At 45.4% G+C, this 26,651-nt stretch overlaps 2 protein-coding genes across 2 annotated transcripts; both read right to left on the reverse strand.

Annotated features, from left to right (window-relative positions):
* Window positions 1–81: 81 nt before the first annotated feature.
* Window positions 82–3,809, reverse strand: klhl30 (kelch-like family member 30). The gene is made up of 8 exons (XM_028403834.1): window positions 3,671–3,809; window positions 2,484–3,317; window positions 2,195–2,393; window positions 1,664–1,750; window positions 1,371–1,526; window positions 949–1,137; window positions 716–861; window positions 82–631 (listed from the first exon to the last, which is right to left on the reverse strand). The coding sequence occupies exons 2-8, from the start codon at window positions 3,255–3,257 to the stop codon at window positions 377–379; spliced, it is 1,806 nt and encodes a 601-aa protein (XP_028259635.1). The 5' UTR covers window positions 3,258–3,317; window positions 3,671–3,809; the 3' UTR covers window positions 82–376.
* A 699-nt stretch (window positions 3,810–4,508) lies between these two features.
* Window positions 4,509–26,404, reverse strand: espnla (espin like a). Its single transcript, XM_028403933.1, has 11 exons — window positions 26,110–26,404; window positions 17,753–17,943; window positions 15,177–15,363; window positions 14,917–15,099; window positions 14,681–14,812; window positions 8,254–8,418; window positions 8,036–8,177; window positions 7,771–7,943; window positions 7,493–7,657; window positions 5,277–6,235; window positions 4,509–5,075 (listed from the first exon to the last, which is right to left on the reverse strand). The coding sequence occupies exons 1-11, from the start codon at window positions 26,401–26,403 to the stop codon at window positions 4,541–4,543; spliced, it is 3,126 nt and encodes a 1,041-aa protein (XP_028259734.1). The 5' UTR covers window position 26,404; the 3' UTR covers window positions 4,509–4,540.
* Window positions 26,405–26,651: the final 247 nt, after the last annotated feature.

Below are 26,651 nucleotides of genomic sequence, written 5' to 3' on the forward strand. Positions count from 1 at the left end.
AGACGCCAGCAGCCAGGCGACCGGATTCCGATGGGTTAATGATCAAGGTAAAGAGAGCAGTGTTTTCACACAGACTCTGAGTGACTGCTTTCTGCAACACACTTTATTGAGTGCTACAGAACTGGTATACAGTTAATCATCACAATACTCAAAACAATGGTCTTCAAACTAGTTTACCAAAGATTAATAGGTATTATTTAATAACACAAAGGGAATTCAAATCAGGGTATAAATACACACTAAGCATGGCTCTGAAAACCATGCAAGAATACCTGAGGATCATGTAACACTATTCTAGGACACAGTGACATTCTGGGATAAACATTCCATTTGCATTGTAACAGATGTGACAGGGATAAACTCTGTGACCCTGACCTCAGTCCGGAGTGGACTCAGTGGGGAAAAGCTGAGGCCACTGAGACGGATCTAGGAAGATGGTACAGATACCGCTGTAGAACCAAAGTCTTGGCAGGAAACACTCTAGCTCCCAGGTGTTGGATGCCCGGTTGTAAACCTCCACCTCCACCCCATAGTCCCCCTCCATACCTTTCCAGTGGCCTCCAGTGACAAACAGCTTCCGATCCAGCATCACAAGGCCACCGTTCTCATGGAGCATGTGAAGAGGCTGCACCTGAAGAAAGAAAAAGGTTCAATCAGCTGTTTTTTATACTATCAAAAAATCAGAATCCACAACTACACCAAATTCTGTGCCCACCTTCTGCCACATGTTTGCCTCTGAATCATATGAGTAGACTTTCTTAGTGTTGTCAGCGACCAGATATATAATTCCATCCATACAGACAGAGCGAGGAGAGGACAGATATTTGGGGATGAAGGGTGAACATATGTTCATCCAGTTATCTGTAAAACATATTAGCAGAATAAATACACTTATATTGAACTATAACTCAAAACTAGAGTCTGTAGCTAAAAAAAAACAATCTTCACCTATGACAGGGTTGTAGCACTGCATGGTCAGTGCATTGTACTTCATCGCACAGGATCCAATCACATAGAGCTTCCCATGACAAGCTGTGGCAGTGAAGTTAGTCACATATTTCAAGGCGGGGCATGTCAAGGTCCAGCTGTTGTTGTAAGGGTCATAATGCTCAACCTCAACTCTGTCCGAAGTTGTACCTAAAGGTGAAAAGTGAGGTTCAATGAGATTTGCATCCTTGATTTCAGCACCTGCCCATACAAACAATATTCCACCACAACGGAGAAAATACAAGCCAGTTTTTGAAATCTATCACCTCAGAGGACCTGAGCTAAGCTACCGAGGAGCAGATGAGCTTCTGTAGTTCATCAGACTTTTCCACTGCACTGCAGGTTTAAGGCGCCACATGCATAGATGATATTTATTTTCTTGCCTCCGATGACGTAAATCTCCCCATCAAGCGTGGCCGATGTGTGGTTAGTCCGAGGCCGGATCATTGGTGCCACAGTAACCCATCTCTGCTCTCTTGTGATATACTTCCAGGTCTCTGTGGTTGACCAGGTGTTGGTATTCGAACCCCGCGAGCCCCCTGTGAGACAGACAGGAGCACTTTGTCAAAAGTCTGACACTGTTATGCATTCCTCTCAAGATAAACTGAGGCGCTTCACTCAAAACTATTTTACTTTACCTTTAGAGGTATTTAAGTGTTGCACGAACTTGACTCACCTGTGACATACACATCATTGTTCAGGGAGACCATGGAGTAACCCCACTTGTTGGGATTGGGGAAATTAGGGAGTTCGTGCCACTGTTCTGCACAGAAAAAAAGAAGCTAATCTCAAGGATCATTCAGAAAAATGTCCTTAAGGACATAGCAATAAATAAGGATTTCGGTTACTGCTTGCTGGCCTGAAATATTCAAGAAACCTCCCAAGCAAAACCTTTAACTTCTGGCAGCGGTTGTCATGCCTTCACATAAAACCAGATATCTTAAAATGAACAATCATTTCATGTGAAAAACCTCTAGCCTGCACAATAAAAAGCTCATTTGAGGAACTGAGATGATCCAACTTTGTCACATCCAGACCACATTTCTTTACAGCCATTTTTCTGTCAACACTAAATTTAACAACCTACAACATCTGCCAAATTGTTTAAAAAAAATCAGACATTTTTTACCAAATTTGTAGATTAAACTGGAATCTGAACTTTAACTTGAACTAGAATTGTTGATCTGGGGAAAAGAATATTTTTTACTAGTTCTTGTGTTGTAGAAGGCACAGTTCCTAGGGAGCAGCCTCTGCAGTCTTGGATCCCTGTCCTCATCTTCGTCTGAGTCTTCATCATCTGAGTCTTCTAGTGAACGACCTCCCATTACAAACAGGACCTCTTGCAGGTTTTGAAGTGGACTCTGAGAGTTGAGTCTGTCCATATATTCAGGGTCCAAATTCATTTTCTAGAAAAGTAGAAGGCATAATTGTTTTTTCTACTCGGAATAAGTGATAGAGTAAAAAGAAAAAAAAAACAGATTCATGAACTCACTAACCTCTCTCTGAACTTTTTCCACAGCCTCCCTGCAGCTGGGAGAGGCCTGCACCAGACTGTCCTTCAGCAGGGTTTCAGTCAGGTAGTCCAGGCTGAGTAGGGAGAGACGGGACAAGGTGAGGAGTTCAGGTAGGTGGCAGAGGCGAGAGTCCTCGTGGTGCCTAACCCATTTTAGGATGGCCTCCACACAAGTGCACTCTGACCGTATCTGTAGTCCTTCATCAGACAAGTAGGCAACCAGCCTGTCTTTTCCCAAATACAGAAACTCCTCACCTTGCTGTACAGCCTCAAAGTTCTCCAGGAGGAAAGCCCGTGCTTTGGCCACTACCTCAGGACAGCCATGAATCTCCCCAAACTCCAGGATTCCCAGGCAATTGGTTGCATCAATCTGATGCTGGAGGTAGCGACTGCACACAGCTCTCACCGTCTGGAACTGCAGCTGGCTGGAGGTGCAGATCAGTCCCTCCACGTTGCTCTGGTTGATGGTCAGTTTGCCTGTGTAGGCGAAGTCAAGCAAACAGCTCAGTATACCAGGATCGACATCGTGAAGCTCCACACGTGCAGCTATGCTCTCCACAAAGTCCCCCGAGAACATGCAGCGGAAGTACATGCTGCAGAGGGCCAGCACGCCACGGTGACAGGGGAAATCCCGCCCGCCCGCACTAAGAGTTACATCCACAAGCTTGGGGTGAGAACAGAGTGAACGCAAGCCCTCCAGGATGCTCTGGGGGTGGGAGGAAAGGCAGAAGTCCAGGTCGTCCACATTGCGCACCATGGTCAAAATGTAGGTCAAGTCTTCTTTGAGCAGGGGCAATCGACAACAATCAACGTTTATCTAATGGAAGAAAAATGGAAGACAACATAAAAATGGAGAGATGATTCTTATTATTCTAAAGAGATGAGTCTAGAATGTAGCACCCACAGCAGTCTAGTAACTACACCATACAGATAAACAGTAGCTCAAGTGGTCTACAGGAGGTCTTTGTCACTGAAAATGATAAAAATAAGAAATATTTTTGACACGTCTGATTAAAGAATCGTAGATTACTCTACAAATATCTTGTCTTTCTAATTGTGGCATCACTGGTGGTTCGTCACAAGAACCAGATTCTAAAGATTCATCTGAAATTTCCAGCACATTACATTTCCTGTCATAAGTTACTGTTGAATGAATGAAAAAAAACTTACCACAGAAGAAGAAAATAGAAATAATGGTTCATCCCTCCAATGCAGAAAGCTGATTGTAGCGGCTGCTTAGATCAACATGGAGTGAGCAGCATGGCGAAAGACTTTTGCCAAGTCATTTGGGTGGACTGCCTGTCGTTCACCGAGTTATTTTTAGGAGTGACGGTGCTGAAGTCAGATTCCAAACAACATGTATGGGGCCCGCAGCTGCTCTTACAGCTGCGTATTTTAGAGGCCTGGACGCTTGTAAAGTAAATTAATGAAGTAGAAGTGTGGCGTTCATCTGAATGTGCCAACAATTGATATTAACAGAGAAACAGGTGTTAGATTTAGGGCCTTTAAATGAAAAAAAAAGTTCAAAGTTCTTACAATAGGAAAATAAACAAATAATTAAGATCTGTGTATTGATTTATTTTGTAATTAAAGAAGTGGTTCTCTTCCTGCCAGAGCACGGATCTTTGGAAATATTCACACTTTCCTACCAAAGAAAAATAAACTTGTAACCTAAAAACAAAGATGTTCACTCTCAGTGAAACACACTCAAATCACTCGTAATAGGGCTGGGTATGGTTTGACATTTGTAGATTCTGTTGAAATTGAGTGTTAATACAAGTATCAAAGTATCTTTCATTTTTTAAAAATTAACAACAAACCTGTAAAATTTGCTGAGGTTTAATTTATAAACAAAATAAAAGTATAAAATTAACAAAATCATAATTCAAATCAGACAATATCAGATCAAAACTACAAACAAAACTAAATCCAGCTAAGAATTCTAAGCTAACTTCTTCTTGTCATACACAGTTCACTTCAAAAACTTTGATACCCAGCCCTAGTGTTCTCTAACTCCAAAGCATACAAAAATGACACAAGTTACTGCTCAAAATCAAAAATCTCCGCCTCTTTTTCTTTCCAAAAAGCAAAACTACGGTCGATGTATTTACAAATCTCTTCATTGCTAAAACTGGAAATGTCAGTTCCGCGGCAGACGACCCCCTCATCAGGCGTAGGTGTCTGCACAATGACTTTAGGGACCTTTCTAACCTCTGGGAGGCTGTGTTTCACCACATCGGCCGTGCTTTCAGGCTGGCTCACAGTGTTTCCAAAGAACTTCACTTTAACGTCCTCAAAGCCGTCCTTCCACTCGCGGTTCCCGGTCTCGATGTCCTGTATGACGGCCTTATGAAAGTCCCTCACCGTCTCCCAGGGGAAGCTCCCCACGTGGTCAAACACCTCAAAACACAGCAGATGCCTCATTTTGCGCTCATCCACAGGCAGCTCCAGCTCCAAGATGTGAAAGTAGCCCAGCATGAAGAGATCCAGGGTCAGGTTGTCGTACTCTACAGGCACGCCATCCAGACGGGGTAAAAACTGCTCTGGGGAGTACAGGGCTTGCTGCCTGTGAAGTCTGTGGAGAACACAGCATGGTTAGACAAGCAGCATAAACATTAGGCTGCTGTAAATAGTATTTGTATTATCTATAAATCAGTCAAATATTTTCTTTTCCTGTGTAATATTTTCTACTTGTAAAATGTATTCCTACATTTACGTGCTTCTTTCTGTGAACAGATTCTGTTGATAATCAGATATTAAAGGCCTCCAGACCTACCTGCGTATCTGTCTGGAAGGAACACTGGAGATCATGTTCCTCCAGTTTCCCAGCATCTTGTTGACAGCGCTCCTCTGCTTGAAGAAATGTCCCAAGGAGCTGTTCATCATCTTTGACTGGGCTGTTTCCATACTGCCCCTCCGACTAGAACAGGATTTGTCACTGATCCCCAGGCTTCCAACACTCAGCTTCCTCTCTGTGCCATCTTTGCTCTTCAGTGTCACGGTGTAGGCAGATTTTTTCCAGTGGCCTAAGAACAGAACCACTATACGCTCCTTTCTGAGGCTGGTGCTCTCCTGAACATCTGCAACATTTTCATCATTGTCGATGCCGGAGTCGCTGTTCTGGTCTGTTTCTGGGGCTGGATTCAACACTTTAGGCTGTTTGTCTGGCTCTGTGGCCACAAGCTGTTCAGAAGAACGTAATACCTCAGCCTCCACTGGCTCGTCTGATGAAGATGTGTTCTGTGACTCAAAATTTGACTTCAGAGTCCTGACAGACACTCCAAACTGATGGATTTCATCCTCTATCCTCTCACTGCGTCCTCTGGTGAAGTTCTTTCTCTCTGGCGTCTGTGAAAACACACTGATCAGTTCAGTGTTGGGCATCTTGCAGTAGGGCTGGTCTGTCAGGTTGGTCATGAGCAGAGACATGCTCTTTACGATGCCTGAGATACGGCCGCACCACACAGGTAGGGGGACTTGACTCGGGAAATTTCTAAACTGTGTGTTGACGGTGATGTTGACTATAGGGGCAGGCAGGATGTGCCTGAGCTCCTCAGCTAGACGAGCCAGCTCCAGCTCGTAGCCTGCACAGTTCTTCTGCATGGAGACGTTGGCAATCTGCTGCTCCAGATAGATGAGATCATCCTCAGTCAGCAGCTCACCAGAGGGCCCCAGGATGGCATTGTGGGCTTGGGAGTACCTCCAGCTGACTTTGGCATATCGGTTCCCATTTTCCTTTAACAGCAAGAGGCAAACAGCAGGCAGATAAACATGCAGGATGCCATTTTGAAGTCATTTAAACATTTTAAATGGTCTTGGCGTGCGTGAAAAAGAGTAATGATACAGTAAAAGTGCAACCTAGACCTTTTCCAAGCCTTAAAAATATGACTCGACTTGCAATGTGTTATGTGATTTGTTATGAGCAATTAAAAGTAAATGGTGACTGAATTTCCAAGGGTTTTTCAAATTTTCAGTAATGCAGATTTAACATAGCATTACAAAGTCAGACCACAATTTTTGCTTTTCACATTATAGCCTGGTCAATAACCATTTGTATAAGAGAGGGAACAACAGGACAACATATAACACATGTAGCCACCTCAGTGTGATGTGCTCATCTTCCAACAAGCCTTTTTAAAGAATGTTTGTTTTCTAGTCCCAGACTTTCAGAATATTTAATGAAGTGAGATGAGTTAACTCTATGACAATCCGCACGTCTTGGTGTTCAAGTGGTGCTTCAAAACTTTGAGGTATGTTTGGGCACATTTGCTTTTCTCTGCCATCATCATACACTGTCATCACACCTAAAACACACCCATAACTACCAGTGTTTTCTCACAGCATGCTGATTGGTTTGGACTACCTGTAGAGTGGTCTAACTACTGAATTCCAATGCAGCTGAAAGCATCAGGGAAGAATGTAATCTGCCTGTATTAGCTATTCTAAAGTGATGGAAAGAACAGGTGCAATCACTACACACATCATAAGCACTAAAAAGGAACATATGTAGCAGGAGAGAAAGGGCGATGCAATACTATTGTACTGTATGGGTCTGCTACATGGCATTTCCTTTTCATAATTCCAGATGCTAGATCCCGAGAGGATCATGTTCTATGGAGCTGATAGAAGATTATAAATTGCCATATTTACCTGCCAAAAATATTGGTATTTACTCATCTGAGTTGCTCAGTGGGCAGAGGAGCACACAAATTCAGCCTGCATACCATCTCCTTAATCATCTCTCCAACCTACACTGTAGTAACTGCAGAAAAGATTGACCACTGACTCATGTTCCGTACACCTACAACAGTGTAGTTTGCTTGCATACCCTATGTGCAAGGCAGGTACATAACACAAGCTTTAACTTCTAACGTCTAAAGAGTCATACTAACACACCCAATGATCAAGTCCAACACATACATATAGAAGATTAGTTCTGGCTGTAATCTTGACCAAAGGAATACCCTACTTAATCTTTGGTAATGACATTACCTTCCTCCTCTGATCCTCCTCATCCAGCAGCCTGGCCTGCAGCTGCCTCACCATGACTTGCCTCTTCCACTCAGCTATTGGGCGGCCTCTCTCATCATGGGTGGGCACCAGATAGTCGATGTCTGACAGGTTGGCTTCCTCAGTAGGCAGGACCACCATCTTATTCTGCAGAGAACCAACAGGGAGTGTTTGTATTCGTGTTATCAGCATTTTATCTAGAGCAAGGAAGTGTCTTAACAAGACAGATTCTGTAAAATAACTGAGCTAAGCATACTTACAGCTTGTCCATTGAAGACCCCTGACAGCCCCGACTGTTTAAAAGATGTAATGGACTTCATGTTGCCAAGAAGGTTTTTTTCAGTGAGGAGGTTTGTCTCAGGCAAGTTTGTCTTATCAGCAGAGACGCTTATCTCACTCCCTGAGGCCTTGGGTTGGGTGAAACCTTTAATAACTGCAGTAAAAATCATAAATCATCTTTTTCACACATTTTAATGAAACACTAAACACTGACATATTTTAGTAATAAAAGGAGCTTTCTCTCACCAGATGTTGCCATTTGAACCTGCTCTACTCTGTTAACAACAGTTTTCTCCGGCTGCGTAGGGTTGGATGAAGTGGAAGGTGAAGGCGGAGCAGGAGGGCACTGAGGGTATCTAGCCTGTGGGGACTCCTCACTCTCAGGTTGCTAATTCAAACAAAATAAGGACAGGATGAGATTGATGAAAGAAACTATGAAAGCTTAAACCTTCAATGGTGTTTACCTTTAAACTATCCATGCTTGTGTTAGAGCTGTGACTGTCCTTGCATGAGTCACTGAGGCTCCCGTAGTAGTCCTCCCTGCTGTGCTGCAGCGACACAGCCGGCTTCACCTTTGCTTCCTCTTCAACTGGACTGATGGACTCGATGGGCTTATCTGCACAGGACGTCTGCAAATATCACAGATTTAATCACAGTTAAAGACTATGGAGGTCTCTGGGAGCACAGGCAATGATGGTTCAAAAGGGTTCGAGTTAGGAATTAGACAGTGTAACAGCCGCGTTTTTCAGATTCTCTCTTCACCTCTTCTAAACTGCTGCAGGAAAACAATATAACACACATATGCTACCCACCTTTATTTGTATGTATAAACACTGCAAATGAACCAACACGGCAGAACCACACAAGTTAACTAGCAAGTATCTATTTCGTTTCACTCAGCAATGACATTTCAAAAAGGAAAGGATATTAGGATCCTTTCCCAGTCTCTACAATCAAATGTTCCCACTAAACATTTCTACTAACTTTAGATACGTACAGCCTTAACATTTCAGAGCTCATAATATGTCAATCATTTCAACATTTAAAAAAAAACACCTGTCATGTGAAAGTATTGAAACTGTAAGCTGTCGCTGTGTGCTCTGAGGATTTTTTAAGTGTTTTTGCGGCAGTAGAAACAGAAGAAAATAAATCATGCTGAGTGGATTATAGCAGATTAATGTTAATGGAAACACGGTATGTAGACAATAGCAGCTGTCTGAGGAATAATTTTCATGGCCTTGCTAATAATTGACAATTTAACTATAACTATAAAACTATAAAAATATAATATTAGACTGTTAATTCTTTAAAGAGAGCAAAGGGTGAGAATGTTTCAAGCCTGGAGGCATGCACTGTGAAAGACAAAGGAACAAAACAAGCAATCGTAAGCTTGAGTAAGTGGCAGCATTTCACACCGCTCAAGGGAGGATGTAGGATGTATGGAAGCATTTAGGTTCCCTTTAATGAACCTGCATTGTCCTAATGCACTCCATACAGAATGCATATCAAATTCAGCTCTCACAGGACATTATTAGTAACCAAGACTTCAAAGCAGGCCTAATATGCTGCTGCATGCTGTTGTGCTTTATGTCCATGAGGTGGTCCATGCCATTTCCTCTCACACACCACTTTGATGTCGAGCAACACAAAATATGCTGTGACACTGCTCAGGCGGGGAAATAAACTTCCCAGAAGTTGTGCAATCCATAAATAGATAAACAACAAGGGGGCTGGGGAAAGGGGAAGCGGGAGCTTGTTTCCTCTGTGACCCTTCTTGTAACAGTTCAGTGTCCTAAAAGCTACAATGAACCTTGTATGTGTGTGTTTAATTAGACGCAGTGGCCAGAAAGCATTTGGTTTTCATCAGCACCCCCATCACAATTGCCACGCAGATACAGATAGCCTAACCCTGTTTTGTTGGCCTGGATCCACTCTCCCGCTGTCGAAGACCACAAAGACCCTGATCACTGCAGATTAGGAGCCAAGAGTTAAGAAACAGCTACTCAGCGCTGCCTCATTGTCAGACATGCAGCACCAGTAATCTGTGGTCCCTGTGGGTCGGGCCATGAGGGAGTTTAAGTATTTCAGAACAGCATGTGTATTTAAGAAACATGTCTTGTAATTCTGCGCTCTGGAATCAATCATTAAAACAACCTGCTTCCACGTGAAATATTCACGTTCATGGTGATAAATTGCAACATGGAATGTATACAGTGGGTGTACATTATACACAGAACACTATAGTGTAAATACATGTCCACTTACATGGTAATACACCCTCAGGTTTCCTGCGAGGCTGACAGACACAGTGTTTGGCCAGCATTTACAGCATCTACTGTAGCTTAAGAGGTTAAAAATAATGGAGCCTGCCTACTTCACAATATAGCATTTACTGGATCTGAGACTTATATTTACAAACTGTGCGAGGTTCATAAAGGGAAAATCAACATGTTCAATTTGTAAAATCAACAATGACAAATTAAAGTAAGGTCATGAGCCTAGGGTATTAGTCATGGCTAACCGTAAGAGGCTATAACTGATCAGAAAATAAGTCAACACTGCCAAAACATCTGCCAGCTAGAGTCTTAGGAACACAACATATAAAACTTTCCTTTCAATTTTACAAAAGTATTACTCAGCCTGTCTATTCGCCTGCAACTGTTCCAAAAATAAAGAAATAAAACACTAAAACAAGCAAAAACGGCTGAAAAGTACTAAAAATAATGAGACTGAAACTCACCAGCCTTGACCTTCACCAGATATCCCAGTGCACACCACTATGGCTTCCCTGTACAGTGACACCAAGTCCTGAGTCCTGCGGCCAGGTATCCGGGGTGGCTCCCGTGCTGAGGATGTGACGCTATCTCAAGATCACTGACCACTTGTTTGACACCATCATGAGCCTCATCTCTGTCAGTGGCCAGGGGCCGCCAGGCAATAAACAATAAACTCTGATCGGAGAATGCTGTTAATAATTAAGGGAAAGGATAGGATGGCCGGTAATGTCACTAATGCATGGACAAACCAATGATCATGCCGTTGCACGTAGGGAGGTATCAGCGGAAGACATGTCAAAGCAGGTGGAAAACAGACATTTTATCCATGAGAGTTCAGGGGAGTTTTTTCCACCTGGGACTATTGAACGGAAGAGCTCTTTCATCAGGCATATTTTTACTAATCATCTCATCTACTCGATTGGTAAGATGTGGCCGTGGAAACACAATGTGACACCGTCAGCTGACTGTTAATGTGGAAAAGCTGACAACAACCAGCTGAGCTGTGACAAACCAGGACATTTCTGAGGCTTTTATGACTGAGATCATCATCTGACAAGCCAGTATCTTAACGAATATTATAGTTGCTTAATTAAAACATCATTACTGATAAATCTGTTTTTCTAAATAAATCAGTGAATCTATCAAATGCAAGTGGATGTGCTAAAAGTATAAACACTCAAAATGTAGTTAACACTTTATAGTACAAGTCATGGCAGCTTAGTTCTTTTGTTGAATTTCTGCTGAACAATAAATGGAGTAATAGTAATTTTTATAGTAAGCAACAATTACAATAACTCATCATAAGGTAATGATGAACTCATGATCGGCAATTGTTTTACAACATCACTTTACGTGTTGGAACGCAAGTTTGGTAAGTGAAGTTATATTAATAGGTCAATGATGAACACTTATTTGTGCCTTATTTATTTTTTCTTTTTCTTTTTTCACATTTTTTCAGGTAATTGTTTCGGCTTGGTGCTTCTTCTGGCCCTGGGTTCATACAGTAGTAGTAATAGTTCATCGATGAATAAACTAACTATGATTTAAAATCCCTTAACTAATGATGAAGTGTGAAGTAATCACGTAACTTACTTTTATATGATTAGTTGCTGTTTTATCAATGCATTATTACATTATGGGTTAGGCACTGCTTAGTTATATGAAAGGTACCATTAATATTTTAATAGGAAACTGCAAAACTACAACAGCATGAAGTTCAGTCTGTGGATGCAGCAGTGTGTAAGAACTGAACTGTACAGCATTATACTCAAAGGTGGTGTCACAAACACCTCTCTGTATAATACAGCACACAACAAACTGCTGCAACTAAAATCACTACAATATAGTTTTTTCCAAATTAATTGTGAAATACATAAAACTGTATTTAATTGGTATTCTCACTGATGATGTCATGTCCAAATTGAGATACTATCAGACAAAACACTGAGGCACCCCACTGTTTACTGTTACTTAAAATATAAAAAAATCACAATTTCTCAAATCTTCAACTAATATATTTAAAATATTTACTAAAAAAATAACCTGTTTGTGCCCTAACAAAATACAAAAAAATCAACTAGCGTTTTGTTTTTTTTTCGATGTGAACATGCTGGGCATGCTGGCAAAGATGACAAAGCACTGAGTGTGATGCCAAAACCACCTGCTGGAAGATCTCCCAACTAATTAGGTTAATTGGCAGCAGGTGAGTCACAAGACTGGCAGAGTCTTTCAGAGTAAAGGTGGAGCGCGGTGTGAGAAAATACATGCAAGAGTTTCACCTTAAACTGATCAAAATGTCAGCACAGAATTTCACTAGAAAACTCTGAAAATCTCAGAAAGCTGAAAACCAAAACTGAACTGAGGCCATCAGGCAGCACCACATCAGAAACAGACAGGATGGGATCAGGAACAGTTCTAACAACCACCGTCAGTGAACACATCACTACATCCACAATACAGGCATGAACAAGGTATGAAAACAGTCCTGTGGTCTGTCTGACCAACGTGAGTCTGAAGAGGAGAGTGTTGTCATCAGCGCACCACTGATGCAGTAAGCTCTCGTACATATTGCACAGGTCTTTGAGCAATATATTACAATGTATTGGCACTGAAAAGGTTCAGGTCATAATGAAATTCTGAAGGAAACAAAGGAAACATGGAAGTTGTGAGCAGCTGAATCCCTTCATAACAAAATCTAAAAAAACAAAATGTGCATAGAGTTTCAAAAATAATCAAATGTCTTAGTCAAGACTGGATTCAGTCTCTGCAATACCAGCTGCTTATTTAAATCCAAAACAACAGCATATGTTTTATTTCTTGTTGCAAAAAACAATCCAGAATTTTTAGACCGTGTGCTAAAAAACACTGATGATGAATAGCAGCGACGATGTGTTTCCTCCGTCCGAATATTCTAAAAATACCTAAACAACAGTATCTTTGGCCCGATCACTGTGATTGTGTGTGAAGTAAACCTCACGCCACACACTGTTTATTTGATTGCAGCTGTTCCTGAGATGTGAGATGAGGGAAGTGCGGTTGACAGCGCTGAACGAGTCTGACCTTGTTGTGAGCGATCCAAACATGCTCAGAGGCCAATACACGGCTCTCTCCAGTCAGTGTTCCAATCCATTCAGGTCGCGGAAATGAGATTATCTGACTGACACTTTAGAACTAATGAAACCCATGATCTAGGCAGCACTTTACAAACGTGAAACACCACTAGAAATGTAATTAACACTACTGGCAGAGCTCATCTCTGGCACAGTCAGTTCAAAAGCATCTCTTCTCCAAATATTATGAGGATTTAAATCAATTAAGTGTTATTTCAGGATCTATATCAGATGGCCTCTTTGTTCACATTAAGCCTTAGTTTGTGTATTCAGCTCATACAGTGCCAAGAATCTTGATACTCTCTGCTACCGACTTTATGTATCAAGAGGTGACAATCATAGCACTTCCAAGTCCCTGGAAAAAAACATGACACATGCAATCAAACGTGTTTGAAGCCAATGACATCCTGCTCTCCAGATCCACAGAGGGATAGAGTTGCTGGTTCCAGGCATCAGAATGGTGAAAACACTGAAACTCAAGCTTGTGGATCCCATAACGGGCTCAGCCCCTGGGCTCTCCACCTGAGCCGCTGGAGAGGGTAACTGATAGGCCCTTAGCTGCCGGCGGCTCCGGCTGTGTCCAACGCTGCAGCAGCCCCTGCGCTAATTAGCTCTCCATTGTTGATGGGAGGATTATTTCTGAAGGGGAGCTCGCCAGCCACGCCTCGCTGCCTTCCTATCATCATCCTCTTTATGTACGAGTGCTGCACTTCTATGCTGACTTATTTATGGCTTCTATTGGCCAAGAGCTTTGGTTACTCTCTGTGTACATCGCTGTGCAGTCTGCGCTATAGGTGGCGAGTGAAGTGTAAAGGGGGGAAAACAACAACAGCCTAAATGGATAGATGTGAGGTTTTTAAGGTTCAACAAGTCTGCTGACAGAGTGATCCCCATGGCTCTTTCAGTTAACACAATTCACTGTTTCCTGTTTAAGATTAACTCCGCAAGCTCAACTTTCAGTAGCAGTAACTGTAATCCTCAACATCAAATTATGCAGCAATGCAAAATCCAAACAAAGGTACACTGTTTTTTTAAGCAGTGAAAAAATCAATTTGAGTTAAACACGAGGCATTGACCCCTGACTTTAAAGGGCAACACCAGCACAAACAAGGTATTAACACTAAAATATTCATCAATTGCATAATGGACTGTGGTGCTAATCTCAGAGAGTCCTCTGTGACAAGCTGAGGATCTTCTCTAGTACTCATCCCCTGTAATACCTTATTAAACACAAAAGCCCTCTTACACTTTCTTAGCCCTCTTACACTGAGAGCAATGTAATCAGGCAGAGGGGAAGACAATAGCTTAGGAGAATGACAGGACTGACCTAAATGAAATACATGTAACAAATTAAGAAAATGATTCATCTTCCAGATGTTTGCAGTTGACCATACTCCCTGCTCCAGCTTTGATTTCCATGCCAAGACAAACAGCTGGGCAGTGACACAAAGAGAGGATGCAAAGCAGGGAAATGTGCTGAGTAAAAAACACTGAGGAGAGCTTACATTTTTCTCCATGGCACGGAGATATCTGGCACATTCATAATGTCCATTGTACTCTGCCAGGTCTGCTGCTGTGAACCCATCAATATCTTGATCTGAAGGATTTGCTTGATTGGCCAACAGGATTTTACAGCACTGAGGGATCAAATAGGACAATGTGAGTGAATCGAGTAACAGCAGGATTTAAAAGGTGTAAATAATAACAGCAGCAAAGGAAAAAGAGGAGATAAAAGGCCAACCTCCAGCTCTCCGTTCTCTGCTGCATCATGAAGTGGGGTCCCTCCCCAGTAATCCTTGATGACCTTTGAACCCATGTGAAGCAGCTTTTCCAAGATGCAATAGTGCCCCCTGCTGGCGGCAAAGTGGAGAGCAGTGGCTCCATCTCTGTCCTGACAGGACAAGCTAACATCAGTACAGGTCACCTATTTAATGTAAAAAGGAAGGACAGATGAAGGGAACACGTCAGTAACAATACATGAATGTGTGCTTATCTACTGACCAGCCACATCACCACAGCCTGGTGCCCCATGTGAGCAGCAGCGTGCAGGCAGGTCATGCCATCATGGGCCCTGATGTGGACGTCAGCCGCGCGGTCCTTCACAAGGTACTCTGCCACATGTAGGTGGCCTTCCTGGCAGGCGAGGTACAGTGGGGTGGCACCCATAGCTGTCTGGTGGTTCATGCACCTGTACTCCAACACATATCAACAACGAAGGTGTTATCAAATGCATTACAATGTTTAAAACATGCTGTCAGGGCAGTTGTAAAGCTAATGCTAGTTGATACTAGTTTGCACCAATCTGAAATAATCCATTTGTTAGAACAATGCAAAACAATATACAGTATTTAAAATAATAAAGGGAACACTAAAATAACAGGTTCACAACATCGCTCACAACAAGGTCAGGTTGAAAATCTTCATTCATTACATAGTGGAATACCTTGAGAACAAAATAACAAAAATTATCAATGTAAATCAAAATTATTAACCCATGGAGGTCTGGATTTGAAACCATACTCAAAATGAAAGTGGAAAAGCACATTACAGGCTGATCCAACGTGAGTGGAAGTCAGAATGAGGTTCAGTGGTGTGTGTGGCCTCCACGTGCCTGTATGACCTCCCTACAATGCCTGGGCATGCTCCTGATGAGGCGGTGGATGTTCTCCTGACTGAGGGATCTCCTCCCAGACCTTACTTACCTAATGGCAGTCAGGGTACCTCTGGCTGGCACATGGAGGGCTGTGCGGGCCTCCAAAGAAATGCCTCCCCACACCATCACTGACCCACTGCCAAACCGGTCATGCTGGAGGATGTTGCAGGCAGCAGAACGTTCTCCACTGTGTCTCCAGACTCTGTCACGTCTGTCACATGTGCTCAGTGTGAACCTGCTCTCATCCGTGAAGAGCACAGGGCGTCGATGGTGAATCTGCCAATCTTGGTGTTCTCTGGCAAATGCCAATCACCCTGCACGGTGTTGGGCTGTAAGCACAAGCCCCACTTGTGGACGTCAGGCCCTCATACCACCCTCATGGAGTCTGTTTCTGACAGTCTGAGCAGAAACATGCATATTAGTGGTGGTGCTGCTGGAGGTCATGTTGCAGGGCTCTGGCAGTGCTCCTCCTGCTCCTCCCTGCACAAAGGAGGAGGTAGCGGTCCTGCTGCTGGGTTGTTGTCCTCCTACAGCCCCCTCCATGTCTCCTGGTGTACTGGCCTGTCTCCTGGTGTCTCCACCATGCTCTGGACACTGTGCTGACAGACACAGCAAACCTTCTTGCCACAGCTCTCATTGATGTTCCATCCTGGATGAGCTGCACTACCTGAGCAGCTTGTGTGGGTTGTAGACACCGCCTCATGCTACCTCTAGGGGTGAGAGCACTGACACAATGCAAAAGGACCACCAGGCAGAAAGGATGAGAGCAGAGAAATGGTCTGTGGTCAGCACCTGCAGAACCTCTCCTTTATAGGGCTGTCTTGATAACTGCCTCTCATTTCCACCTGTTGTCTGTTCCATTTGCACAACAGCAGCTGAAACTGATTCACAATCAGTGTTGATCCTACCTGGACAGGCTGATTTCACAGACGTGTGACTGACTTGGAGTTACATTGTGTATTTTTTTGAGCAGTGAATATGTTATTAAGAGATCATTTCTTTATTAAATATTTTACAATAGACTACACTTCAAAAACTGCATTTACATTAACTGTACCTCAGTAACCAGTGGGCTTATATGTGATCAACAGCATCTATACATGTATTATTCACAGGTTACTGATGGTCACATGTGGTGGTCTGAACTCTCCGTGCATCATGCAAATTACAGTCATACTCTCCTGTAATGAGGAGATGAAGCAGGACGAGCCGTGTAGCTTTATCTGTGTCTTACTAAGTGCCACTGTCTCAGGTTCAGGAAATGGGGGGTTACTTTTTCCACGCTTTGTCCTTTTCCTTTTGATGAGTGTAACCTAATAGAACAAATCCTTACCTTAACCTAATTTCTCTAGGCTCTGACCTTCTGGAAGTCACCCTTATTGACTTGTTTAGTTGCCTGTGATGTGATTCAGATTAATGCTTAATGTGCCACAGGGAAAATACGTATATAGTAGTATATATAATTAGGTCCTCTTAGCCAGTGAGTGTCAACCAGGTGTCAATGTAGACCATTGGGGGTGTATTTGGAAACTCCATTGTGTACCTCAAATAACAAAAAAATGCTAATTTAACGAGCGAGCAGAGATAGCTGACAAATACTTTTGTGGTTTGGTTTTAGTATTTGTTGTTGATTTTCCAGTCACAGGATCACCAAAGGAATTGATCCCCGATGATGATCCATCCAGTAGTTGTGGAGATACCAGTGAGGAACACGTCAACCTAATGGTGGCACTAGGCGAGTCTGTCTGTCAGTAGGATTCCTTCTCTGGTCACCATGAGTCTGTACCACATTTTATATCAAGCCCTGTAAAAATATCTAGATATCTCTGAATCTGGATGGTGAACTGAACAACCAGCAGGCCATCAAATCTATGATGCTAGCCTTGCTAATGTATTAGGAATGGCATCTGGTCTGTGTACCCACCTTGAAGCTTCCTGAATGAGAAGTTTTAAACAGGTCAGGTCCCCATTGGCTGCAGCGTAATGAGCAGGCACAGCTCCACAGTTTGTCTCCACATCGGCCACTCCTCCAACAGAAAGCAACCACTTAATGACTTCCACACAACCAAACCGAGCAGCAAGGTGGAGGGCTGTGGCACCGGCAGTGTCTCTATCCTGAAAACATAAAGATCTGGGGAAGATAAACTGAACTTCACTGCATTTCAGACTCATTCACTTTCATATCAGCTCATCCATATAGTATAGGACACAAGGAGCAACATAAAACAGATATAACTTGTGAGATCATCTTATGAGAACCGCCAGTTGATCCCAGTGAATCAATAAGAAGCAGTGTGTTATTTGGAGAAACAAGACATTTTGGTAGGCTTAGCTGCAGCTAATAGGGAGAGCTTAAGCATCTGGACATTTGCCACATAAAACCAATGATAACCAGTGAGTCACCACCATGCTGTATAATGTATTCAGCTGGTAACACATGGTGTTTTTGTACAGTGGTGTTGTTCTGTACAATACAGACTGTAACTGCAGTGACTGTAACAGTAACTGTACTTCATGGTCAGTCGATGACCACAGGAAGCCTGATTATAAACTTCAAGACAAGTCAGACCCTTAATGATTAATTACCATGTAAATTTCTCCATAATGTGTTAATGTATGTGATCAGATTGTAGATTTGTTCTACATTGCGTTGCAGGTTTTTTATCTGTTTTGTCACAACCATCAACTGTACACTCCGTAGATGACTTACTGACCAATTTTAATTTAAAGATGACGCAAATTATGGATGCTATTGGTCCATTAAAAACAATAGAGTCACTGACAAGTAGAAAGCACCATGGAAACAACATCCAGCTGTTAAACTGCTGAAGAGAGTGTAGAAAGACTGAAAGATAAATATGATCTTCACATTCCTTACCAAATAATAGAGATGCTTAAGAAATACAATTCTGAAATTTGTAAAGCAAGACGATCTTGTCCAACATTGTCAACAATAGGGACAGAAACCATGCTTGTGTGTTCTCTTTCATAGCATTCGTTTCGTGTCTCACTATGAGAGAACGCCCCCTGCGTGATCCCGACAGAAGCTTTAATTACACTACACCAGCCCTTGGGGCTGGTATCAGTGACGTCTATGTCAGGAGGGACCGCCCTCCTCCTATATAATAGGCTGACATAGCTTCAGTCGCCATTCAAACACCTCTTCTCGCTTCTCACAGAAGCCTGATGACAACTGTGTTACTGGGTGCCTAGCTAAACTGCCCACTGATTCGAGTGAAAACTCGGTCACCGGGCGCTTGGTCCCACACGACACGGTTGCTTCACAGCTGAAGAATAGTAGAAATACTATTCCACGCTATCGGTGAAAGTAGAAATACTCTTGCCTCAAGTAGCAATACTTGTCACAGCCGAAGTAGCGATACTTCTGCTAACAGCGGGTGCGTTAGCATCGTCTGTAGGTAGCAATACCACTATACAGCTCACGCTAATAATACCCACAGCAGGTAGCGATACCTCATCACAGGCTAGCCAGGAAAATAGCCATATTTCCCTGAACACAACCAGTAGCTGCACAAGCTAACGCTAGCGCCCTTGAACCCTATGCTAGTCATGGCCACGGCTAACAACCCCGCTGAAGTCGGGAAAAGCCCAAAGCTTTGCCCCTGCGGCAATAAAATGTCTAGCTGGGACACTCACCCCGTGTGTGCAGCATGTCTGGGCGTACCTCACGCGCAGGCGGCTATGTCCTCCACGGACGATTGTATCCACTGCGCTGCTTTCCCACGCAAGTTGCTCCGCCGACGGCTAGCTCGCCAGGCTAATTTGTCCGGCGGTGACCCACTGCTGTCGGAGACAGCCTCGCCGCAAGGCGGGGTGGATATGTCGGGTGGGGCGGCTGAAGCGCTGCCGCCCGGGCTGAGTTGGGCAGACGCAGTTAACCAGACTGCAGACTCCTGTTTCCCGTCAGAGGAGGGATGGGAGAGCCTTATCCGTGTCGACCCGAGACGAGACGCTGATGACGAGGAGGGAGAGTCTGCCGACTCCGAGCTCCTGTTATCAGACGGTGACGAAGAAGAAACTAACTTCAGCGTCACCGGCGGGGCTGCAAAGCCGGGCGTCGCGATGGGAGAAATCCCTTCGGCGCTTTCTCCCCTGGATCTCGACATGCAGGACATGTGCAAACGTGCCGCTGTAAGGCTCAACATCCCGTGGCCCACGGTTCAAGCCGAGGAAGTCAGGTCTCGCTTTGATGGCAAGAAGCTGCCCAAAGCAAAGAAGACGGGGAAACAAGTGCTGCCAATTTTCCCAGAGCTGCTTGATGAGATAGCGGCTACGTGGAAAGCTAAACCATACAGCGAGAAACACCCCATCTCGGGGAGCTCCCTGTTGGATTGCGAGGGGATGGAGGCTAACGGCATCCGCCAAATACCTCCCATTGAGCCGCTGGTAGCGACACACCTTCACCCGAAGACGTCCCTGTCCTCCTCGGTTTCATCTTTTCCCTCCAAGACAGACCGCTTTCAGTCCAGCCTCACTGACAAGTGTTATAAGGCGGCGGCTCTGTCGACCAGATCTCTCAACGCCTCCTCTATCCTGACGGCCTACCAGGCGGAATTAGAGGAGGACATGACGGCTAAACCAGATAACTCCCTGTGGGAAGAAATCTGCGTCATTACGGACCACGTCCTTCGCCTCCACAAGGTGGCTATCCAAGCCACGGGAAGAGCCATGGGTCTTATGGTCCTGCAAGAGAGAGCGCGCTGGCTGGGGCTCACCAACCTCACGACTAAGGAGAAAGAGGAGCTCCTCGACACTCCGGTCGTCCCTCATGGGCTCTTCGGCTCGGCTGTTGCCTCCATGCAGAAGAGATGTGAGGAGAAAAAGAGAGATGATGAGGCGCTGAAACTTTGCCTGCCGAGGAGGGCTCCACCTGTTACTCCCGGCACTTCGCGTCAGTCATATGCTCAGGCTGTCTCTCACCCGGCTCCTGCTTATCGGATCCCCAAGGTGTCCAAGACGCAGGCAGCCCCTCCAGCCCCTAAAAGCGCCGGCAACCCATGGGCTAGGAAGCAGTCTCCCCATGCTCGGCAAGCCGCTCCACCACCTCAACCCGCTACCGCGACGGTGAGGAAGAAGAAGCGGCAGGCCTGACCGCTTCTCCCCAGGTGGAGGGCCGACCCAGGCTGCCCCCCCAACGGGTCGCCCTGCCCTTCTCCAGCTCAGTTCCAGAGCGGGTTCTGCGGGACGTTGCCCGCATAGAGTGCAGCACTTGGGCCGGTGTTCACGTTCGAGTGCCCAACAAACACAGACAGCATTCTCAGTGTTGCACAAGCACTTCTGTCTTGCACTCTGTAATAAAACAGTCCAATGCGCATCCAGGCAGAGAGCCGAGGGCGCTGTTGACTATGACTATGAAAAAAATGCAGAAAAAAGATATGTTAAGACACACAACTATCTTCTCTGCTATAACACAGCCCGCGGGGACCAACATCCCCGTGGCTGTGACGCGGTCCGCCCGGGCACCTCCATGCAGCAGGCAGGAGTCACCGGGGCGGATGGGCGTTGGGTGTTACGCACCTCGACCTCAAGAGGGCGCCAACGTACCACATATGACAGAGTTGCCGGTCAGCCCGCTTTCTCTGCACACAGAGAATTGGGCGGCCTGCACACGGTCAGAATGGGTGTTGAGAACCGTTCAGAAGGGTTACAGACTTCAATTCAGAGCCGTTCCACCTCATTTCAAAGGGATGATTTTTTCTCATGCTCAGGGAGAATCCGCAAACATTCTCCTAGAGGAAATTTCCACTCTGAGGGAGAAAGGAGCAATAAGAGTTGTCCCGCCCGAGGAGGCCCACAGCGGGTTCTACTCGAGGTATTTCCTGGTTCCAAAAAAGGGGGGGCAGGGGATGAGGGCCATCCTGGACCTCAGAGCCCTGAACCACTATTTAAGGAAATACAAATTCAGGATGCTGACACACGCCTCTCTGCTGCGTTTCGTGCGGGCAGGCGATTGGTTCACATCTGTCGACCTGAGGGATGCATATTTCCACATTCCAGTGTATCCTCCACACTGGAAGTTTCTCAGGTTTGCCTTCCGAGGGACAGCATACGAGTTCATGGTGCTGCCGTTCGGCCTGTCATTGAGTCCCAGAGTGTTTGTGAAATGCACAGAGGCAGCTGTAGCCCCACTCAGGGAGAGAGGCATCCGCGTGGCCACTTACATAGACGACTGGCTTGTCGCAGCCTCTACACCCCGAGAGGCGGCCCACCATACAGATGTTCTCAGGGAACATCTGGTGAGTTTGGGGTTTCGCCTGAATATGGAAAAAAGCATGTTGACACCTTCTCAGTGCATCACCTTCATAGGCCTGACTTTGGACTCTCTCCAAGGCAGAGTTTTCCTGTCTCAGGACAGGGTGGTGGCAATGAAAGGATGCCTTGCACTGTTTCACAGGGGCAACACAGTCACACTCAGACAGTGTCAGAGGCTGTTAGGCCTGATGGCCTCGTCTGTGGTGGTGATACCCCTGGGACGCCTGTACATGAGAGGGCCTCAGCGTTGGGTAGCCTCCCTTGGCCTAGATCCTCTCCGAGATGGTCATCGACGGGTGAGGGTTTCTGTGGACTGCTCACTGGCTCTGCGCCAGTGGAAGAGCCCAGGGTTTCTGACCCAGGGGGCTACCATGGGAACTGTTTCGGCCAGGAAGGTGATCTCTACAGATGCCTCTCTCACAGGCTGGGGTGCTACACACGAAGGGAGGACAGTGAACGGGAAGTGGGGCCCTCACATGCGCTTCACCCACATAAACTGTCTGGAGCTGATTGCTGTTCATTTGGCTCTAAAACATTTCCTCCCCTGGCTGCGGGGACACCATGTCCTAGTGAGGACAGACAACTCCACCGTGGTAGCCTACATCAACAGGCAGGGAGGCTTGAGATCTCTGCGGTTGCATGCGCTGGCACACAGACTGATAGTCTGGAGCAATGTGCACTTTCAGTCACTGAGAGCGACTCATGTTCCAGGCGTACTGAATTGCGGGGCGGACCTACTCTCCAGGGGGATCCCTCTATATGCAGACTGGAGACTTCACCCAGAAGTGGTGAAGCAGATTTGGCTGCGGTATGGACGGGCGGCAGTGGACCTTTATGCGTCAGCGGAGAATGCCCAGTGTCCGCTGTTCTTCTCCCTGCACGACCGAGTGGCTCCGCTGGGGATCGATGCACTGGCACACGAGTGGCCACGTGCTCTCCTGTATGCTTTTCCCCCAGTGGCTCTCATCCCTCCAACTCTGGCCAGAGTGAGGGAGAAGGGGCTGGTCGTAATCCTGGTGGCTCCGCACTGGCCAGCGAAACACTGGATGGCGGAGATTTACCAGCTTCTGGCGGGCACGCCTTGGCAGCTGCCATTACGCAGGGACCTGCTATCCCAGGCACGAGGGGAAATATTTCACCCTCACCCAGAGAGGCTGGCTCTGTGGGCCTGGCCCGTGAGTGGTTTAACCTGAACTCAACAGGACTCCCAAACAGTGTCATTGAGACTATTCAATGTGCTAGGGCCTCATCGACTAGGAAGTTGTATGGGCTTAAGTGGCAAGTGTTTGAGAGCTGGTGCTCGGAGTCCCAGGCCATTCCTTTTCAGTGTTCTGTGGGGGTGATTTTATCCTTTCTGCAGGACCTCATTGAGAAGGAAAAATCTTTTTCAACCATCAAGGTGTACCTGGCGGCAATCTCTGCTTGCCATGTTGGTTTTGATGGTAAATCTGTGGGTCGACACCCTCTGGTGTGTCAGTTCATGAAAGGTGCACGACGTAAATTGCCGGTATCTAGGTCTCTTACGCCGTCATGGGACCTGCCCACGGTGCTGGATGCTCTTTCTGGTCCACCTTTTGAACCACTGGATCAGGTGGACTTGAAGGTGGTATCTCTTAAGACAGCGCTGCTCCTGGCCTTGGCCTCGGCTAAGCGCGTCGGTGAGGTTCATGCCCTGTCTGTGCACGAGGCTTGTACCCATTTTTCACCAGGGGGCGAGAGGGTCAGTATGCAGCCTAACCCAGCCTTTATCCCAAAGGTGGTTGGGTCTCTCTCCCCAATAGAGCTGGTTGCTTTTTATCCACCGCCTTACTCCTCTGAGGAGCATCGGCGTCTGCATACGCTGTGTCCGGTCCGTGCACTAAGGACCTATCTGGACAGGACTCAGGGTGTTAGGCAGAGTGACCAGTTGTTTGTGTCCTGGGCTAAGCCATGTGTGGGCAAGCCAGTCTCAAAACAGCGGCTTTCCCACTGGATTGTGGAGGCTATTGCTCTGGCTTACACGACCAAAGGTCTTCCGCCTCCTGCTGGTCTGCGTGCGCACTCCACTAGGGGCCTTGCTGCTTCCTGGGCTCTCTTTAAGGGGGTTTCAGCCCAGGAAATTTGTGCAGCTGCAAGTTGGGCTTCACCCCACACTTTTGCTAGGTTTTACAAGTTGGATGTTACAGTTCCAACCCTGGCACATTCAGTTCTTGGGGTAGGGTTTTCACGGGGTACAACCCACTCTTCGTGAGGCCCCTCTGGGACAGTTGTCATTTTTACAGGCATGTCTGGCAATCCGGGAGTCAGTATTTCTCCCATAGTGAGACACGAAACGAATGCTATGAAAGAGAACTGGAGGTTATGGCTATAACCATGGTTCTCTGATTAGCATGAGTGAGTGTCTCACCAGACCACCCTCCTTGCTATGGAAGCGAGGAAGAGGTGAGCTTGTTTGAATGGCGACTGAAGCTATGTCAGCCTATTATATAGGAGGAGGGCGGTCCCTCCTGACATAGACGTCACTGATACCAGCCCCAAGGGCTGGTGTAGTGTAATTAAAGCTTCTGTCGGGATCACGCAGGGGGCGTTCTCTCATAGTGAGACACTCACTCATGCTAATCAGAGAACCATGGTTATAGCCATAACCTCCAGTTATTTTCTGCTGTTGAGAAGTTAACAAATCCCTCACCCCAATCAGCACCTGAGCTTCTCTCAGTTAATACATGCAATGAGTTTGCATCTTTTTGATGATCTTTTTTATTACATCGACTTGAGCATTGGGTTGGGTTCACTGTTATACTTATCAAGTGGTTAAAATCATATATACAACATAGGAGTTTCTTTGTTGCCATGGGAAACTGTTCTTCAACACAAATGTACTTGACCTGTGGTGTCCCCCAGGGGTCAACCATTGCACCATTACTTTTCAGCCTATATATGCTCCCACTTGGACAAGTTATCACAAACAACTCAATCTGCTATCATTGCTATGCTGATGACATGCAAATTTACTCTGTCCCCTAATGACTATAGCCCCCCCTTGAATGTCTGTTCCAGTGTATGGACCAAATTAACGACTGGATGTCACACAATTTTCTTCAGCTCAACACAGACAAAACTGAAGTAATAATATTTGGCACATAAAAGCAATCACTAAGCATTTTAGCACTTAAATATAAAAATATTTCCAAACCAAGAGGTCACAAAATGACTTAGAAAAACGTATCCATGCTTTTATCTCCAGTAGGTTTGATTACTCCCATGGTCTTGTCACGGGTCTCCCTAAAAAGACAATCAAACAGCTTCAGCTGATCCAACATGCAGCTGCTAGAATTCTTACAAGATCAAAAAGGACTGACCACATTACTCCAATTCTAAGGTCGCTGCGCTGGCTTCCTGTAAGCTAAAGAAATAATTATATGTTTCAGCAATACACACCACCTAGGTCTCTCAGGTTCTTTGGTAAAACATGAAGTGAAAACAAAATGTGGTGAAACAGCTTTCAGTTCAGCTCTGGAACCAACTTCCAGAAAAGATCATAAATGCACCTACTGTTGGCAATTTCAAGTTTATACCTAAAACCAAGCTGTTCTCAGATGCGTTCTGCTAAAAGATTCACTTTTAATCACTGTCTTATAATCTTTCCTTACTATTCTTTTATATTCTGTACACTTTCATTTGTATGTTAATCATCATTTTTATTTTTATTATCCTGTTTGTTTTTTTATACCATTTTCTGTATTGTGCTTTAATGTTTGCACAGCACATTAAACTACCTTCCTGCATGAAATGCGCTATATAAACAAATTGGTTTGCTTTTGTGTAAAGAATTATAACTAAATGTGTCAGATCACCTCAAATCTGCAGTTGAGTGCAACACAGTCCTGAGGTAAATATACTTGGTACCTTTCCACCTGAAAATCCTAGAAAAGCTGCACTTGGCATCTCTCCAAGCCATTTGAGCTCTCTGGGTAGGTTTCTCTCTCTCTCTCTCTTTACGTAGAACTTGCTCTCAGTTGATACACTTACCTCAATGTTACAGCCTCCTTGGTCCATGAGCCACTGCAGCTCCCGGATATTGCCAGTAGCTGCTGCATCGTGTGCTGGTGTAGCCCCGTTTAAGGCCCGTGGATCAGCTGCCAGACCCAGTTTGCTTACCAGGAACTGCAGGCAGTCGAGCCGACCACACCTGGCTGCATGGTGCACTGGGCCTGCACCTTGAGCGTCGCTGATGGCTGGGGGGAGGTGACCAGAAGATGCAAGATCCTTCAGGGTGGCAAGATCCCCGACTCGAGCCGCCTGGATGGCCCGATGAAGCACCATCCCGGGCTGCTGTCGGCGGGTTATGGCACACACAGAATGAGCTCCCTGGAGCTCTTTGCATTACAGGAAGTTAACATCACACTCTTACATTAACAAACTCACAGACAATAACACAAAAAAGCCTTGTGCACTTGTTGCCTCCTCCTGAGTCAGGAAAGCGACACCCAAGCAGCAGCCAGCTGGCCAGCATGGCTGTTGGGAGAGAGGAGGGGGTCAGAGCCAGCCAGATAGAAAGGTAATGAAAGACA

This window comes from Parambassis ranga, chromosome 4 (assembly GCF_900634625.1).
Source record: "Parambassis ranga chromosome 4, fParRan2.1, whole genome shotgun sequence".
Classification (NCBI taxonomy): domain Eukaryota; kingdom Metazoa; phylum Chordata; class Actinopteri; family Ambassidae; genus Parambassis; species Parambassis ranga.

Bases quoted from the DNA above. Each gene is read 5' to 3' on its own strand.
- klhl30 (XM_028403834.1), bottom strand. From the start codon at position 3,257: ATGGTGCGCAATGTGGACGACCTGGACTTCTGCCTTTCCTCCCACCCC. The intron at 1,138-1,370 runs GCAAGAAAATAA...TTTCACCTTTAG, and splicing joins GGAGATTTACGTCATCGGAG to GTACAACTTCGGACAGAGTT. The intron at 862-948 runs GTGAAGATTGTT...TATGTTTTACAG, and splicing joins GTGCTACAACCCTGTCATAG to ATAACTGGATGAACATATGT.
- espnla (XM_028403933.1), bottom strand. From the start codon at position 26,403: ATGGTGCTTCATCGGGCCATCCAGGCGGCTCGAGTCGGGGATCTTGCC. The intron at 15,364-17,752 runs GTGGGTACACAG...GTTGGAGTACAG, and splicing joins CTCATTCAGGAAGCTTCAAG to GTGCATGAACCACCAGACAG. The intron at 14,813-14,916 runs GTTGGCCTTTTA...TTGATCCCTCAG, and splicing joins CAGAGAACGGAGAGCTGGAG to TGCTGTAAAATCCTGTTGGC.